Below are 17,952 nucleotides of genomic sequence, written 5' to 3'. Positions count from 1 at the left end.
ATGCATAATATAAATTTTATTTCTATATAAAAAGCAGTAAATGGCATTGTTTTGACCCCTGGTAAGAGTGTATGTTATTATTTGGCAATTAAAAGGTGAGGTTAGCTTTCAAAAATATAATTTATTCAAATAGAATTTATTTCCAAAATGATAAACAAAATGTGAAACATTAATAACAAAGGGCATTTTCTTAGCTTTCTAAAGACATCACATCATCTTATAGCAAAAATAAACAAGACATGTCACTGAACTGTGTAAAGAAAAGTGTCCCAGTTTTGTAGCTTTTTTTACTTTACATGCCTATATTAAACATTTAATGTTTTCAGAACTGTGCAAAAAAAAGAAAAAAAAATATCAAGTGTCCCATTTCACTTGTTATATTTCCACATTTTAGTGTTCTTCAGTTCTTTTTTTTTCATTCAGTGTGAGAAATCCAGTCTCTGTTGAGCTTTAACAAGTCCATCAAAGTCAGGTTGCATGTCTGAGGTGGAGATGCGAAGCACAGCTGCCAGATGTTCATCAGTGAGAGAGGATCTGTACCTGGACTTGGTAAACGTCATGACTGAGAATGTCTGTTCACATATGTAGGTGGATCCAAAGAGAACCAACATCTTCTGAGCATGTCTCCTAAGCGTATACTGTGCGTGTGAACGTTGACACGGGGAAAAAAAAGTAAAAAAGAAAAAATATTAAAAAAAAAAAAATTATTTTTTTTTTATTTATTTTTTTATTATCATGTAATCTTTCGCGGGCCGGTCAGAATCATCCCGCGGGCCGGATCAATGCCCAGGTCTGATCTAGACCTATATCAGGCATATAGCTCCGGCGCTGAATGTGTTAAGATTTATTAAATAATTAAAATTGTTATGGAAAAAGTATCAAAGCCTTTTTTGTACAGCCTATTTGATGTGTTTTTAAATCAGGATTTAGCAGTCGTTTACATTACTGTATATATATCCAGAATTTCTCTTTTCATTGAAGCATCATGGGACATATTTTTTCCTTATGCTTTAATGGGACAAGGGTCCATTTAGTAGTAATGGGGAATTGGAAATGGCTGGAAATTTAAATGGCTGGAAATGATTGATGGGCCATTTATTTGTGATATAATGCAAATCTTATATAATAAAAAGATTAGCATTTCATGTGAGGTTTAAAATAAAGTTCAATTTATTGGAATATGGAGATTTTCTTCAGATTCATCACAGTATTATGTCACCTTGAAAATGATGGTAATGAGAATCATGGAAAAATATGCATAAAAACAATTGGGGATATAGTTTGAACGATCGCCTCGTCTTTGCATGAATTATTTCAAGCATCTGTATGAACACTGAAGATGGATGTACCCTTTAGAGCCTTACCTCCTCCTTCATTCACAGTTCCTTTAAGTCCTGGTGTTTTAATGCAGTCCACCAAGCAGACAGATGGTTCCTTTAGTCCCAACAGAGAGAGGTGACTGCAAGACGCCATCTCCTCCACTGTACTGGATATCAGTGTGGCGGCTGTGGCCTAAAAATACCAGATAAAAAACAGTAACAATAAGAGTCTTACAGAGTCATGTGGTCAGAGTTCTGACCTGCAGAAGTTTTAATCACCCACAGCAGAAAAAAGCCTGCCTAATTTTCTATGCTTCAAGACCCAGCATTTAGTGACTACGTCACACTGAGATTAGTTCAACACATCATGTCACTCTGAAGCATTTAGTGACTACATCACACTGAGACTAGTTCAACACATCATGTCACTCTGAAGCATTTAGTGACTACTTAAAGAGTCCAAATATCCAAACTATCCCTTTAACTCACAAGTCAGACAAGTGTTTGGCCATGCCAAGTTTCCCCACATGCTGGGGTACAAGATGGGCCAAACAGTATTATGCTGCTTGGAGTTTAATCAAATCACATGCTCTCTTGGTGTCAGATTTTAGCATTGGGGGAAATCCCCCCCAAACGTGTTACCCCGGTTTAGCCTGGCATGGCCCGATACCCGTATCAATGCATCCCTGGAAGACAATCGTTCACTAGGTCAAACTTTGAATTCATAACATATTCACTTATGCTCAGGGATTAAAGCAAAAAAAATTCTCCTGACTGAACTTTTTTTCTGGCCAAGTCATATTCTTATTTTAACCTCCACTGTATTTTTTATTTTTAGCGTTAGCGTTTTAAGGGAGCCTACTTGTAGAGCCTACTGTCCTGACTGACTATAGACCCTACTGTTGTGGTTGTTGTGCCAGACAGGGAGGCTGTGTGCTGGAGAGCGTGAATGCAAGTGTGACGTACGTGGGTTGGTCATTATCATTATTACTGTATTTGGAAGACCATGTGAACATCAGATTAGTATCATTTGTATGTGTGTGTGTGAACATGAGAGCTAATGATATCTCTTCTTCTCTTCCTGTCAGGTGCTGCCCGTCCCTATACTGAAGGGTGCTGATTGCCTAATGAGGGACAGCTGATGGCAATCACATCATGAGGGACGGGTGCACAAGTAGCTGACAGCACACACACGTCGGGGCGCCTCATTGTGTCACTTGCTGGTGATCACGGTGTCGGAGGTTGCCTGTGGTTGCCACTGTGGTGGAACTGTGTTTAATTTGCCCTTGTTGTATTGTATTTGGCCTTGTCTCCATAACTGTATGGGACTGTGTGTTCGTCCTGTTCACACTGGTAGGTATCTGTGCTAGCGTTGCTACCAGGTAACATATAGAGATATATATATATAGATTGGCCTCTGTGTTAATTGACACACTCATGGGGGAGCATGTCTATATTATTGGCCTTATCATTTAATCCCTAGTGTTGTCGGTTTGTCCATTTATATCTACCTTGTTTGTTCTCCCCTTACCTTTTTCCCTTTGTGTGATCTAGGGTTGAAATCCCCTAATAACATCCCCTTTTCCCCTTTTGGGGAACAGGCCGTGGGTTGGAAGCCCCACAACTAATAAATACAATTTAAGCATGTCAGGTGAGATAAGATAGCGTTTTCTAATTGGTAAGTTAGTGTGGTTCCATTGTCCGTGCTACACAGTTTGATTGATGTAAACCATTGTTGTATGTGATACTCTTGAACTAATCTGTTTTTTCTGCCACATAGGTAACAGGGGGATCGCCTACTTGGTTAGCGGGTGGGGGGCACGCGTCGTAATTCCGGTGGAGTGCGCAATGAAATCGGTAAGCGACTGAAGATATGTGTAGCCTCATCCCGGCAGGGGAGTAGTTTAGCTGGGGTATGCTAGAGTGACGTGGGTGATCCTAGTTAGGTGGTTAGACCAGCATTTATTGTTTTCATAGATGGTAGATGTGGGCAGTAAATCAGAGTGGTTGAATTGTATACTACGGAATGTAATGATTAAATGTGTTACGCACGGATATTGTGGAGTAGGTGAGGGGGTATTTTCTTGTCACCTGTGATTCGTTTATTATTATTGTGTTATTTTGCGTAGGTTATTTGTGGTGTAGTCATATTCTGTAGGGACTATGGCTGGGGCGGCTTTTACTTTGGATTTGTTTGTGGCGGATCCTACGAGGGATCAGATTGATGACTGCACGAAAGCTGAATTGTGTGGGGTCGCCAAGCATTATGGCATTATGGTCCAAAGTTCAAAAAGTAAAGAGGAGGTGAAAGCAATTGTGCTCGCTGGGTTGGTTGATAGGGAGATATTAAGTTCGCCCGTAGCCGGGGGAAATGACTCGGAGGACGTCACGCATGACGAGGCGTCTGGTGAGTCCAGTGAGGGAACAGGTGGTGCTATACAGGAACGGAGGGGTAGCGGTGCCAAGGCTGAGGAGATTGACAGTGATAATTCTGTACACTCAGGACGTGCCTCTGTTTCAGAGGAAAGAGCTGCTATGCGTGACAAGGAAGAGAGAAGGGAGGAGAGAGACAGACAGGAGAGAAAAGAGGAGAGAGACAGACAGGAGAGAAAAGAGGAGAGAGACAGAGATAGAGAGTCTGGAAAGAGAGAGAAGGGAGGAGAGAGTGCTCCAGGGGGAGAAAGAGGAGAAGGATAGAGAGCTCCAGATTACAATAAGGAGGATGGAGTTGGAGAGTGGTGGCTCTTCTTCTCCCTCATCTGAAGGTTACCAGGGCATTTTTAATATTGGGCAGCATATTTCTATGGTTCCTTTTTTTCGAGAGTCTGAGGTGGAAACATATTTTTCTAATTTTGAGCGAGTAGCGTGGGCTTCGCATTGGCCGAAGGACCAGTGGGCACTATTATTGCAATATAGGCTCACGGGTAGGGCTCAGGACGCATGCCAGTTATTATCGAAGGAGGACAGCATGGTATATGAGAAAGTGAAGGGTGCTGTCTTGCGCGTATATGAACTGGTGCCGGAAGCGTATAGGCAACGGTTTAGGGCACTAAGTAAAGCTCCCTCGCAAACACATGTGGCATTTTCCCATGAACAACGGACGATGTTCACTCGTTGGTGTGAAGCATGTAAGGTGGATGGGGTCGAGGCTTTGAGCGAGTTAATCCTCATTGAACAATTAAAAAAATGTGTGCCCGAACACATGATAGTACATTTAGAGGAGCGAAAGGTTTCTACCCTCCAGGAAGCTGCAGTTTTGTGTGACGAGTTAGCAATGATCCACAAAAATGTTTCTGTACGAAATGATGTGTATGTAGGAGGTGACGAGCGACCATTTCGACCTCGCTCACCGCCGTCTAGGAGGGCCATTGTGTGTAGTTATTGTAAAAAGATGGGTCATTTGGTGGCGGACTGTTACGCATCGAAAAATCAGCAAGATGCTGATGTGTATGTAGGAGGGGGCGCGTTTTCTCCGTCTGAGTCGCCGTATCGGGGAGGTGACGAGCGGACATTCCGACCACGCTCACCGCCGTCTGAAAAGGCCATCTTGGTGTGTCATTATTGTAAGAAAGAAGGGCATTTTATGAGGGACTGTCATGCGCTAAGGGATCGACAGGAGACCAGGGAGTCAGCCCAGGAACCGAAAGGGGTGGGGTTGATTGGTACGGTGTCATGTCCTGACCAGCATAGCTCTTTTGAGCCCTTTTTGTTTGATGGTTATGTGTCCCTGTCGGGTAAAGTTGGGGACTACCAACGGGTGAGAATACTCCGTGATACAGGAGCCTCTCAATCGTTCATCCTGGCTGATGTATTACCATTGGATGTGGACTCCTGTCGGTCGAGCGAATTGGTGAGAGGTATTGACATGGGGTGTGTGCGCGTGCCGTTGCATAAGGTGCATGTACAGTCTGCACTGATCACAGGTTGCTTTCCGGTCGCGGTTCGCCCATGTTTTCCCGTAAAGGGCGTGGATTTCGTCATGGGGAATGATATCGCTGGGGGTAAGGTCGTCCCTGTGTTGGAGGTTGGAGACGCTCCATTTACTAACTTATTGTGTGATGCATTGATTGATAATCACCCCAATGTCCCTTCTATTTGTGCTGTCCCTAGGGCACAGGAGCGGAAGCGAGACCAAGGTCTAGCGTTGGGTGACTCAGTCTGTGGTGAGTTTCGCAAATTGGCGGTGACGCAGCATTTTGAGGCGGGGGATGAGGTGTTTATTGTGCTGCCCACGCCTAGTACGGTGCTCACTGCCCGGTTCTCAGGACCTTATGTGGTAAGAGGAAAGGTGTCTGCCACTAAGTATATGTTGCATACGCTCGGGCGGCGGAGGAGGACACGCTGGTGTCATGTGAATAGGCTAATGAAAAGTCCTGCCCGCGTCTCGTCGGAGTTGAGATGTGACAGGACTGTTGTTTCACATGTTAATGCCACAAAACAAATGCCTTTATTATAAAGTAGTAACTTTATAGTAATAATAATAAGAAAGGGTCGGGGGGGTAACCACCCCTGCCCGCGACACCGAGTGAACGGCGCACGACCAGAGGGGAAACTTCGAATCAGTGTTTCACTTTCAATAACTAATGCGTGCTTGCCGAATCCCAAACAATATTCATGCTGCAAAGTCATCCTCTAAAGATAGACATTTAGACTAGAGGCAGGCTATATGCTATAAAGAGTAGACTACTACTATTGTTGTGAAGGGCCAGATTAAACCGAATATATATATTTATTTATATATATATATTTAATTGTATTTGTATATTTTCTAATATTCCCTGATATCCCTTGTATATTCCTTGTACAATATGCATTGAATATCCATTCTAGCCTACTGAACATCCCATAATAGTCTCCATTCTACTATTGGTCGAGACCTTGGTGCCAGGCTGCCATACCCCTCAGACCCAGTTCAAACGTACCGCTCGACATGTACGAACAAGTCCTAGTTCCGCGTAGGAATTTGGCTACCGCACCACTAATGGGACTATTTGTTCATAGTGCGTATATATACTGCGCTACTAAAGTAGGACTTTCTTTTCAGTCCAGTTTCTTACCCTCCAATAGAGTCACAGACGTAAAGCCTCCCCGCGATGCCACGTGTGGGAGTAAGGCCAAGTTCGCCTACCATCGGTATTGAGACATCGTGTATATTAATATTTGAATAGTCATATTTGGCACTATATCGTCGAGTTGGACGTAGTCTATTAAGCTAATAATAGTCTGTTAATATATAGTGCTTCGTGCGGTGAGAATACTACCGTAGTCAGTACCCCATCGTTTCGGGCAGAGAACTGGCTGCTTACCCAGGGTGGTTGACCCTATGTGAAGCTGCACCCGAGGAGCCCCAGAGCAGACGAGCGAGTGGACCTGTATACCGGATTATTCTACCGACGACAGCCCGCCTTCCCAGGCACGGATTATGCTTTGGATACTTTGATTATTCTATGGATAAAGACCCCCGACACTACCGTGTGTTGGAACCCCCCCCCCTGGAGAGGAAGCAAGGTGAGGAGACGCTCTGCAAGACGAGGTCTCTCCACATCTCTCCCCCGTGGACCGGAGAGAGCCGGCCCACAAAGAGTGCACCTGCTTTCATCTGTGGTCCAAGGATCGCCGGCGCATTGAACGGCACTACAGTGGGTTCTCCTGGGATACCCTTGGCCGGACGAGGCAGCTGGATTCTACCCCCCCCCCCCTCCTACTCCTGTCGGCTTACAAGCGACCGGATTAACCCCCTCTAGTGTATCCAGCCTATAATCATTAAAGTATCATTGCTGTTATTCCTTAACTATTCCAGGTCGTATATTTACCACCTGCGCCTTCAGAGATTGGACATTATCTATTGATATACCGACGAATACTCCTTGCCATAAAAGTGCATACTATTTCAATTCATAAATGTAATTAAGTGATTAAGTGTTTATTCTACACACCATCGCTGTGTAGGCAATAAAGACCTGTTTCTAATTCGTACATTTGTGTTGGATCCGTTTCATCTACGTGAGAGTGTTCATGATAATATATTTATGCCGTGTACTGGGTGGCCGAATATTAAGTACAAAGGTAGTGGTAGTAAGTATCATATCTAGTAATACAGTCAGGGAATTGTACCCCTCAGTTACAACTATAAAAAAAAAATGCATTCAAACTTTTTTTTTGAATTTTTTGTGTGCGTGCGGTAATAACCGCGGCGGTAGGAAATATTTAGCAAATTTGTGCGGTATTACCGCACAAATTTGCAAAATATTTCCTACCGCCGCGGTTATTACCGCATGCACACAAAAAAAAAAAAAAAAAAGTTTGAATGCATTTTTTTTTTAGTAGTAGTCTACTCTTTATAGCATATAGCCTGCCTCTAGTCTAAATGTCTATTTTTAGAGGATGACTTTGCAGCATGAATATTGTTTGGGATTCGGCAAGCACTAGGCCTGCCACGATAACACATTTTGCTGGGCGATTAATTGCCCCCGAAAATATCGCGATAAGCGATATTATTGCGACCGGTTAGAGAATTTTTTTTTGAGACATTTATTTCCCAAAACTTTTATTTTGAAGCCCACCGCTCCGTCTTTTCCGGTGTTTTAGACTTTTCCCCGGCGCTGCACCTGGACCCTAGTCAGCAGCCCTCACTCATGCGATGTAAACCAGGGACTCGAATACGCATGTTGTTGTTGTAGGACATTGATGCCAAGAGCTATCTGTAGCTACTGCTGGATGGCGTTGGGACAACGCCTCAGTGAACTATTTAGTTTACTGCGACATTTCGTAGTGACTAGTTACCTAGCCAACGGAGGTATTATGCACTGGACTATTGCTGGAGGATTTGTTGATGTCGGGAGCTATCCGTAGCTAGCCGGCTGGATAACGTTACACAATGCCTCGTGTATTAAACTAAGTGAATAGTTGACTGGGTCATTTTGTAACGGTAGCTAACGTTATCTCACGAAGGTCCCACACTGACTAGACTAACGTCACGGTGAGGCAATAGCCTCTGTTTACATGCAGGCATTAGCAGCAGCAGCAGTGCTAACTAACGTTACATGGTTACAGAAACAGAAACAGGTGGGGAGGGGGTAGCAGCAGCAGCAGCAGCAGCAGTGCGCGGTGCGCGCTTCATGTCTGCTGAGACAGCGAGTGAGAACTCCGCTAAAGAATTGGATCATGATTTTCGGTTTTCACATGACTATTTGATAGCCCGTCACACGGCGCATTTAACGCTACTTGATTAAAAGGAGCAACACTATTGAGAAATGTAGTTAAGCTATGTGGCGTTGCCCCACGGAGCTCCTGATGGAAACAAGACAAACGTCTTTCTCAGGTCTGCATCCCCTTAACAATTGTATGTATTGAGCCGTACTGTATTGTACCCATTCTGCAATCTGTTAAATAAAGTTTTCATTCATTCATTCATCTGTGCTGTGCTCTGTAGTAAAGCCAGCGGCCCGCCTCCCAACACGGACAGTGACTGACAAGGGGCACTGGTTCCGCCTCATTAAAACAAACGCGCAAATAGCAATTAATCGCGCCCGTCAAAATCATTGCATTAATTTTAATTATCGCGGCAATTAATCGATTTATTGCTTATCGCGGCAGGCCTAGCAAGCACGCATTAGTTATTGAAAGTGAAACACGGATTCGAAGTTTCCCCTTTGGTCATGCGCAGTTCACTCGGTGTCGCGGGCAGGGCTGGTTACCCCTAACCCCCCCGACCCTTTCTTATTATTATTACTATAAAGTTACTACTTTATAATAAAGGCATTCGTTTTGTGGCATTAACATTATATAGTTATACGTTCAATAACATCAGCGTATTTACCGGACAATAGCAAGGCAAGCAATACTCTATTCATATCTCAGTTCCTTTCTTTGCTCAGAGCGTGCTGAGTTGTCCCATTCTGCGGTCTGTTAATAAAGTTTTCAATCAGACAAGTGTATAGAACGAAGGGCTTTTATTATAACATTCGTTGCAGACAGTAAAATCATTATGTCTCGTTTAGTACTCCTTAGGAGCGATCGTAGTCCACTCCGGCGGAGAGTTAAAGCTAACGTTATTAGCCGTGTTGTGATGATCTGACATTCAGGAAGTAAAAACCTAATACGCGCTTGCCGATTGGTGGTAACACACTGCATGACGCTACAACGTGTGACGCGTCTCTCTTCTGACCAATCAGTGGTCTGCAATGTTTCACGTGACCTTTCTGGTACCCAATAGGGTCGCTTGGAACCTCGATAGATGAGTAGGGTATATCTGCAGAGCCGCAAGCCCAAGAGGAGGGTAATTTATTATTATTATTATACAAAACAGCGGTGACGCGGTATTCAGCCTACTCTGCGGTGGCCGTGATGTAACAGCGATACCGCGGTAATGCGGTAATCGCGGCAGCTCTAGTTCTAACTAGAAATTATTTTAGATTCCAAGATAAATACTATTTGCAAAACATAGGCCTCAGCATGGGCTCTCCAGCCGCTGTGAACCTAGCCAATCTTTATATGTCCAAATATGAAGTAGATCATATCTTTAATAATAACCCGCTTGAGAAATGTGTCAAATCTTATATGCGCTATATTGACGATCTGTTTTTTTATTTGGTCTGGTTCAGCATCTGATCTTTTTGCCTTCCTTGAGTACCTGAACACCTGTAGAAGAACAATAAAGTTTACATTGAAGTTTGATATGCATAATTTACCCTTCCTCGATGTTCTGATCAAGAAAGCCCCTAATGGCATCTCATTACACACAGAGGTTTTTTAAAAAGGAGACAGACCGTAACTCGTTCTTGCATTATTCCAGTTATCACACCCCAGCCTTGAAGAACAGTCTTCCTTATAGCCAAATACTTCGTTATAAGAGAATATGTGATACTGACGATAGATTTATTGCACAAGCAGAAATCCTCCGTGGCAGTTTCCACGAGAGAGGTTACAGTGCCGATTTGACACTCAAAGCCCTGAACAAAACCAAACATATGGACAGGGCCACGTTGTTCACCCCCAGAAAGAAAGATAAAACAGACAAAGTATCTTTTGTGTCTACTTACAGCCCTATCATGAGAGACACACAGAGTATTGTCAATAAACATTGGCATATTCTGCAGTCCGACCCTCTTATAGGGACAGCGTTTCAGCATTCGCCTAACTATTTTTATAAGAGACAAGCGAATTTATCTAATCTCCTAGTCAAAACTGATTTGCCCTTAAAGAAACCTTCTCATTTTATGTCCAATATCCCAGATGGGAATTTTCCCTGCCAATCCTGTGTACAGTGCCAGGGCATGATTAAAGATAAATTTTTCGCACATCCTAAAACGGGGGAAAATATACCAGTCAAAGGACGGATTACGTGTAATTCGTCTAATCTGGTGTATTTGCTAAAATGTCCTTGTAATTTTTCTTATGTGGGCAAAACAACGAGAGCCTTTAAATCAAGAATCAGTGAACACAAATGTGCTGTGAGAAATTCAGATGTCAAGTCGTCGGTAGCTCGACATTTCTCTAAGTGTAAACATACCGTCAACGATCTCAAATATATGAGACTAGAGTTAGTACTCAGGCCAGCGCGAGGTGGAGACAGACACAAGTTGCTGTTGCAACGTGAATGTTATTATATCCACCTGTTCAATTGCATCGAACCTAGAGGAATGAATGAAGAGAACGTTTTAACCCGTTTCCTCTAACCTCCAAAAAATTGTTGTTTGTTGCTAAACAAGAGGCATGTTTCACAAGGATGCCCAATGTATAATTTGAAACTATTTAATTAAATATGTAAAGGGCTCAATTAGCCGTAGAAATAAATGGGCATGTTATATGTTATAATATCAAGTTTCTGGTAATTTTGTTTTGTATTGTTTATAATATAGATTGTTAGATATATATATATATATATATATACAGGGAGCGAAATTAACTTTTTGACTCACCGGCCAGTGGCGGGTAGATGGGAAGAATCTACCCGCCAAGCAGATTTCTTACCTGCCAACTTTTTTTTGATAAAAAAAGAATGTATTATTATTTTATATTCAAATTTTTTTTTAATAAAAATATATATATTATATAATCATACTTGTAGTTGTATTATCTGCGAGACATCGCCACCTCGCTGTCTGCAAACAGCTCCACTGTCTGTGTGTATACTCTAGTGGCCTCCAGCAAGGATTCTCCGGCGCTACAGCTGGACCCTAAACTCTTACATTCAGCATGAAAGGATTCTCCTACCCTGCACCTGGACCCTAGTCAGCAGCGCTGCAGCCCTCATGCGATGTAACTGGACACTTGCAGTTGTTTATGTCGGGAGCTATCAGAAGCTAGCCAGCTGGATAACCAGGGGAGGAAATTAGGCCACTTTACTCGCCAAATGCGAGTATTTTTTACGTTTGGCGAGTGATTCATGAAGACCACTCGCCAGTCTGGAGAGTATACAAAAAAAAAACATTCTGCAATCACTGCACTGGCAAACGGTGCGCGTCTTCTTGAGTGCTCGCTTTAGTTGACAGTGCCACGAGAGCACTGCACAAGACCACCCGCGGACATATAATGTTTAATAAAAGTTCGCGCAGTACTGGCCAACCCGCGGACATATAATGATAAAAGTCCTGCGTTACTAGGCTAGCCATCAGGAGCACTCTCAAACGGATAACGTTAAACACAGCAGAAGATGGAAAACAGACAGACTGACCAACGGGGAACTGCATCCAACCCTAGTACAACCCTCGAGTATAATTTACTAAGGACACATTTAAATCACAGAGGTGTAATGTTAGTCTACTGGAACTGTATACAGTGGTTAGCTTCTAGTTTTAGCGATAGCTGCTTGCTAGCTAACGTTAGCCCCGTGTGCTCAAAGCAGCCAGCTAGGTGTATCTGTTATGACTATAATGTTTCCAAAAAAGCACCACTACGACGTAAGGTTAGACATTTTATTTCATGCTCAAAAGCCCCTGGCTTGCACATCGCAGTCACGAAAGGGGCTAGCTAAGCTCAACCAGTGCACTGTGTACAACAGCACACCAACCCAACTGACGTTACCACAACACTTGACGGTACTTCACAGCACTGTCGTAAGACCACCGTGCTGTCTTAAAGGCACAGTGTGCCTACCCAGATGCATACACAACATTGACGAGGCTTGACAACCGAGGTTCAAAGTTAACTTGATTGATTGAAAACTTTATTAACAGATTGCAGAATGGGTACAATACAGTACGGCTCAATACACACAATTGTTAAGGGGATGCAGCCCAGAGAAAGACTTTTGTCTTGTTTACATCAGGGTCCCCCATTTTCAATTCATCATAACATATGACATACAGATAGACTACTGCTACATCTATACATTTCACATCTATCTATACACTTCACAACATACTTCGGTTTTTTTCTTTCACTGCCCAACCCAGTCCAACCCAGCATCTTTCACTGCCCAGTTCAGCCCAACCCAGTCCAGAATAGATACCTCTTTCATGTTAATATGTTTTATGCTAATATTGTGAAGAGTAGAGATTAATGTTTTATGCTAATAAATATTTTAAAGAGTAGAGACACGGTGTGATTATTTTACTATGATTGAAAATCTATTTAGACGAAGACATACAAAGAAGTAATTATTAGGGATGGGTACCGAATTCGGTACTTTTGAGGTACCGAACCGAAACACGTCGGTACTACCGAGTATCGAATCAAGTGAGAAACCAAAAAATAAATAAAAAAAAACAACAAAGCAGTCGGAGCAATGACAAGCCGAAAACTGTCGAAATTGTAGTTATTTGAAGTTTGGATTTTTTTTTACGACTGAGGTAGGTAAATAAAATTTCGACAGTTTTCGGCTTGTCATTGCTCCGACCGCTTTGTTGTTGAATCAAGTCAAATCCTAGGTAAGCATATATTGTGCGTGTGAAAGTTGACAGTTTTTTTTGTCTGGTAAAAAATCTGTTTGGCTGGTAAAAAAAATCAGATACTCGCCAGTTGGCTGGTAAGCCAAAAAGTTAGTTTCCTCCCCTGTGGATAACGTTACACAATGCCTCATGTATTAAACTAAAAGTGAATAGTTGACTGGGTCATTTTGTAACAGTAGCTAACATCAGCTCACAGAGGTCTCTCTGACTAGAGTAGACTAACATCAGTCACGGTGACTGTGTGTTTACATGCAGCATACAGAAACAGGTAGGGGAGGTTTAGGAGCAGCAATGCGCTCAGACAGCGAGTGAGAACTCCGCTCAGAATTGGATCATGATTTTCGGTTTTCACATGACCATTTGATTGGCCGCCACACGGCGGTCAGTCCTCTAAGTGGGAGGCGCCAAACGTAAAAACTGCCCGCAAATGGCGGGCGGCGCTCTCTAGTTTCGGTCCCTGTATATATATAATTTATGATTGGACTCTACTTTGATAGGTCATCCCTTTGGTCACATTGCACCGGCACACCTGCGTTGTGATGTAATTTCCTGCCGTGTCATGTCATGTAATTACCTGCCAGGTGTATTTAACTACCATCTTGATTGTATTTCCATTGCTAGCCATATCACTGAAGAAGGACATTGTCCGAAACATGTCTGCTATCTATTCAGGCTGCCATTAAAAACATTGAAACTGAGAGTGCTGGTCTGACTATTATTTTAGCCATGGCAACAAATAAAAATAATAAAATGAATAAATAAAATATTAAATAAATAGGCTACACGTCTCTTTTTGTGTTACTAAAATTGTGCTCACCGATATGAACATAGGCCTCTTTACTTACTTAAAAAAAGGAAACATCAAGAAATATGTTTATGGTATTAATTCCACCATGCCATGTAGCACTATATCTCTCCCAGTATGGTCTGCAGCTGGATACTATTGTCTCAACCAGAGCTCTCAACCAATGCAATGCAACAGAACAATTTTGATTGACAGTCGATTCTGCCAATTACGTCACACCGCTTGCTAGGGCTGGACCAGCGTTTCCGTTAGAACATATTCGTGCCGGTCTGAGTGTCCTGCAAGATTTCTATCACCGGACATATTCGAGATATTCCGGTCAGAGTTTTAAACAGCAGTCTATTATAATCACATTTTTATGAGCTAACGAATTCCGTTATAATTGGACATGTGTATTAATTACATCAAGCGAATAATGAGAAATTGATTTGCAGAATCAAATTACTATCTCTCGCCTCTCAAGTTAGTGCGATACGCTACCAGCATCAAGCTCCCGCTGCAGCAGCTCTGTCACACGCACCCCCAAATGAATCTCGAGTCGACATCGCTTCACCTCGTTGTATCAGACACGTCACACATATCATAATGTTCAACTTCACGTATAAAGTCATTAATATATTCCAAATAAAATAAGTCCCTCGATACTCCGTGCTGCTGCTGACTTGAAATAAAATAGACCGATACGCAGTCGGTCCGACACTAAACAGCAGTCTGTTATAATCACATTTTTATGAGCTAACGAATTCCGTTATATTGGACATTTGTATTAATTATATCAAGCGAAGAACTGAGAAAGCAGAGAGACGGCAACATTATCGTGGGTTTGCGTGACGACTCTCTCCACCTCGCAACGACTTATTTGCAAAGAGTATGGCGCTGCAGAGAAGCTGTTCAGCTGTTATTGGCTCTTTTCTGGGAACCGCACAACAGCGCCCCCCACCCAACATTGGCTGAAAATGGCTGAATTGGAGTACTGCTGGAATATTGCATTGTACTGCTGGTACTGCGGCTCTACAGCTTCAGAAAAGTCCGCACACCCAGCACTAAGCTCTCGCCGACAACGTCGTTGTCATTATTAGAAGCAACGAGGAAACAAATGTAATGATCGTTTCGTTCATCGCATAGGCTATTTAATTTTAGCCTATTTTAATACAATTCAAATAATCAAATTGTGCTTAGACTCAGGGAATTATTTTCACCGGACATTAAGACCGGAGAGATAAAATATGTCGGACTTAAACAGATTTTGCCGGTAAAATACCGGTAATTACCAGCTAACGGAAACGCTGGGCTGGACGATATAACGATAACGATAAATATCGCGATAGATTTTAATAATAGATATCGAATATCGGAATTAAAAAAATCGGTTCTCTTTTTTTTTTTACCTGCAACAGGGCAGTTTTAAAACCAGAGACAGTGGACAAACTTGTCTTTCTTGCCTGCAACTTAAAGTAATGGCTTTGCTTGTCCAAATGACAATACTGACCAAATTGAGATTTATTTCTCTCTTGTCCCATTTATTTTGTTTGCTTTCTAATTTAAAATACAGTTTGAAACCGTCTGTACACAGTAGGCTATGTGTGCTAGCAGAACTAGACTCCAGTCACGAGTCACGGTGCACATGTGCAGTGGTTTTAGGGCTGGGCGATATGGAAGAAAATCATATCGCGATAACAATATGATAATGTTATCATATTTCTCGATATCGATAATTATCTATTATTATCTATTATTAAGTATTTAAAAAACATTATTATTATTTTTTTTTAACAACAGATGTATGTTTATTTTGCAGCAATTCTTTGTCATTGCCGCCATCTTTAGTGTTACATCCCCTCACACTCCAGTTCTCAGGCTGCAGCTGGTTTAAAAGCGAAAGTAAACCGGCTTCTCTGCTGGCTGTGGCTCCAGGGGAGTTGAACAGTTCTGGCTCTGCTCGTTTATTTTCGATCTTTTGGCGCTTTTTTGGTGGACAAACCACCGCACATGTGCACCGTGACTCGTGACTGGAGTCTAGCTCTGCTAGCACACATAGCCTACTGTGTACAGACGGTTTCAAACTGTATTTTAAATTAGAAAGCAAACAAAATAAATGGACAAGAGAAAAATAAATCTCAATTTGGTCAGTATTGTCATTTGGACAAGCAAAGCCATTACTTGAAGTTGCAGGCAAGAATGACAAGTCTGTCCACCACCTCTGGTTTTAAAACGGCCCTGTTGCAGGTCACAAAAAAATATATATATATATTAAAAAAAAAAAAAAAAACGAGTTTCGATTTTTTTTTATTTCGATATTCGATATCGATTATTAAAATATATCGCGATATTTATCGTTATCGTTATATCGCCCAGCCCTAGGTGGTTTATCCACCAAAAAAAGCGCCAAAAGATCGAAAATAAACTAGCAGAGCCAGAACTGTTCAACTCCCCTGGAGCCACAGCCAGCAGAGAAGCCGGTTTACTTTCGCTTTTAAACCAGCTGCAGCCTGAGAACTGGAGTGTGAGGGGAGGTAACACTAAAGATGGGGGCAATGACAAAGAATTGCTGCAAAATAAAACTGTTTAATAAAAAAAAATATAAAATGTTTTATAAAAAAAAAGAAAAAAAAATGTTTTGATGTAATGTATCGAGAAATATGATAACATCATATCGTTATCGCGATATGATTTTTTTCCATATCGCCCAGCCCTACCGCTTGCACCCGCCTCTGCTGTACCACCAATCGGCAAGCGCGTATTCGTTTTTTACTTCCTGGATTGCCGCCATTGATCTGCAGCGAGAGATCAACAAACCAATGCGCTAATAACGTTAGCTCCCCGCTGGCCACGAGTAGATTACCAGCGCTCCGCAGGATGACCAAACGAGGCATAATGATTTTACTGCAACAAATGTTATAATAAAACAAAGCTTTTCTATACATTTGTCTGATTGAAAACTTTATTAACAGATTGCAGAATGGGTACAACTCTGTACAGGCTCTGAGCAACGGAAGGAACTGAGCTATGAATTGAGTAATGCTTGCTACTTGCTATGTTCGGGTAAATAATATGCTGATGTTATTGAACGTGTAACACTAACTATATAACGTTAATGCCACAAAACGAATGCCTTTGTTAATCATAAGTAGTAACTTTGATGCAGTAGCTTGTAGTGTTGTCACGATACTGGAATTTCGACTTAGATACGATACCTTGAAAAGTATCGATACTTCGATACCAAATTTTTTTTTCTTTTTTTTAAACAAATTTAGCTTTTGTTGCTGGTTGATTCTCCTCAGCTTCTCTCTGGTACTATAAGAGAAGATAAATATAACACTTTTAAAACCCTTTGTTTATCTTTAGATCACACATTTAAAAATAACTGTTCATCTCACTTCAATCATTTGTTATTGCAGATGCAGAACATGGTATTTTCTCAAGCAGACAGATGTAAACACTGTAATCTGTGTTGCATGTACCTGACAAACTGAACTGTTTGTATTACAGTTAGTAACTAGGGGTGCACCGATGTATCGGTCGGGTATCGGTATCGGCCGATAAGTGCCTTGTTGACTGCAATCGGCCTATCGGCCGATAAGCTCGAATGTGCCGATGGCAGTAGCCGATAAATATCCATCAATTTGTGTAGCGTCAAGACAAAAAAAAGTTCACTTGCGACCTGCACAACGCTGTCCCCAGTCGCCCCCACACACACACAAGCTACTGCATCAAAGTTACTACTTATGATTAACAAGGCATTCGTTTTGTGGCATTAACGTTATATAGTTAGTAGGGCTGCAACGATTAGTCGACATAATCGACAACGTCAATTATAAAAAAATCGTTGACGAGAAATTGTTGCGTCGATTAGTCATTAAAAAAAAAAAAACACTTTATTTAATTTTTTTTTGCTTTTTTGCACTACCTATCTTTGTGAGAGTGGCTTCTCAGGGTT

The 17,952-nt window shown here is 41.9% G+C and overlaps 1 protein-coding gene across 1 annotated transcript in view; it reads right to left on the bottom strand.

Annotated features, from left to right (window-relative positions):
* The window catches only part of LOC311233348 (uncharacterized protein), a gene marked incomplete at its 5' end in the record, with an annotated part of 137,136 nt that overhangs the window by 60,225 nt on the left and 58,959 nt on the right, over nt 1-17,952 (bottom strand). The window contains one exon of the mRNA XM_084320323.1: nt 1,365-1,512. Within this exon, the coding sequence (XP_084176449.1) occupies nt 1,365-1,512 (148 nt within the window). The remainder of the gene's footprint in view (nt 1-1,364; nt 1,513-17,952) is intronic.

The sequence above is a fragment of the Notolepis coatsorum genome, assembly GCF_963971535.1.
Source record: "Notolepis coatsorum genome assembly, chromosome: 8".
Classification (NCBI taxonomy): domain Eukaryota; kingdom Metazoa; phylum Chordata; class Actinopteri; order Aulopiformes; family Paralepididae; genus Notolepis; species Notolepis coatsorum.
This window is presented reverse-complemented; position numbering and strand designations above follow the sequence as displayed.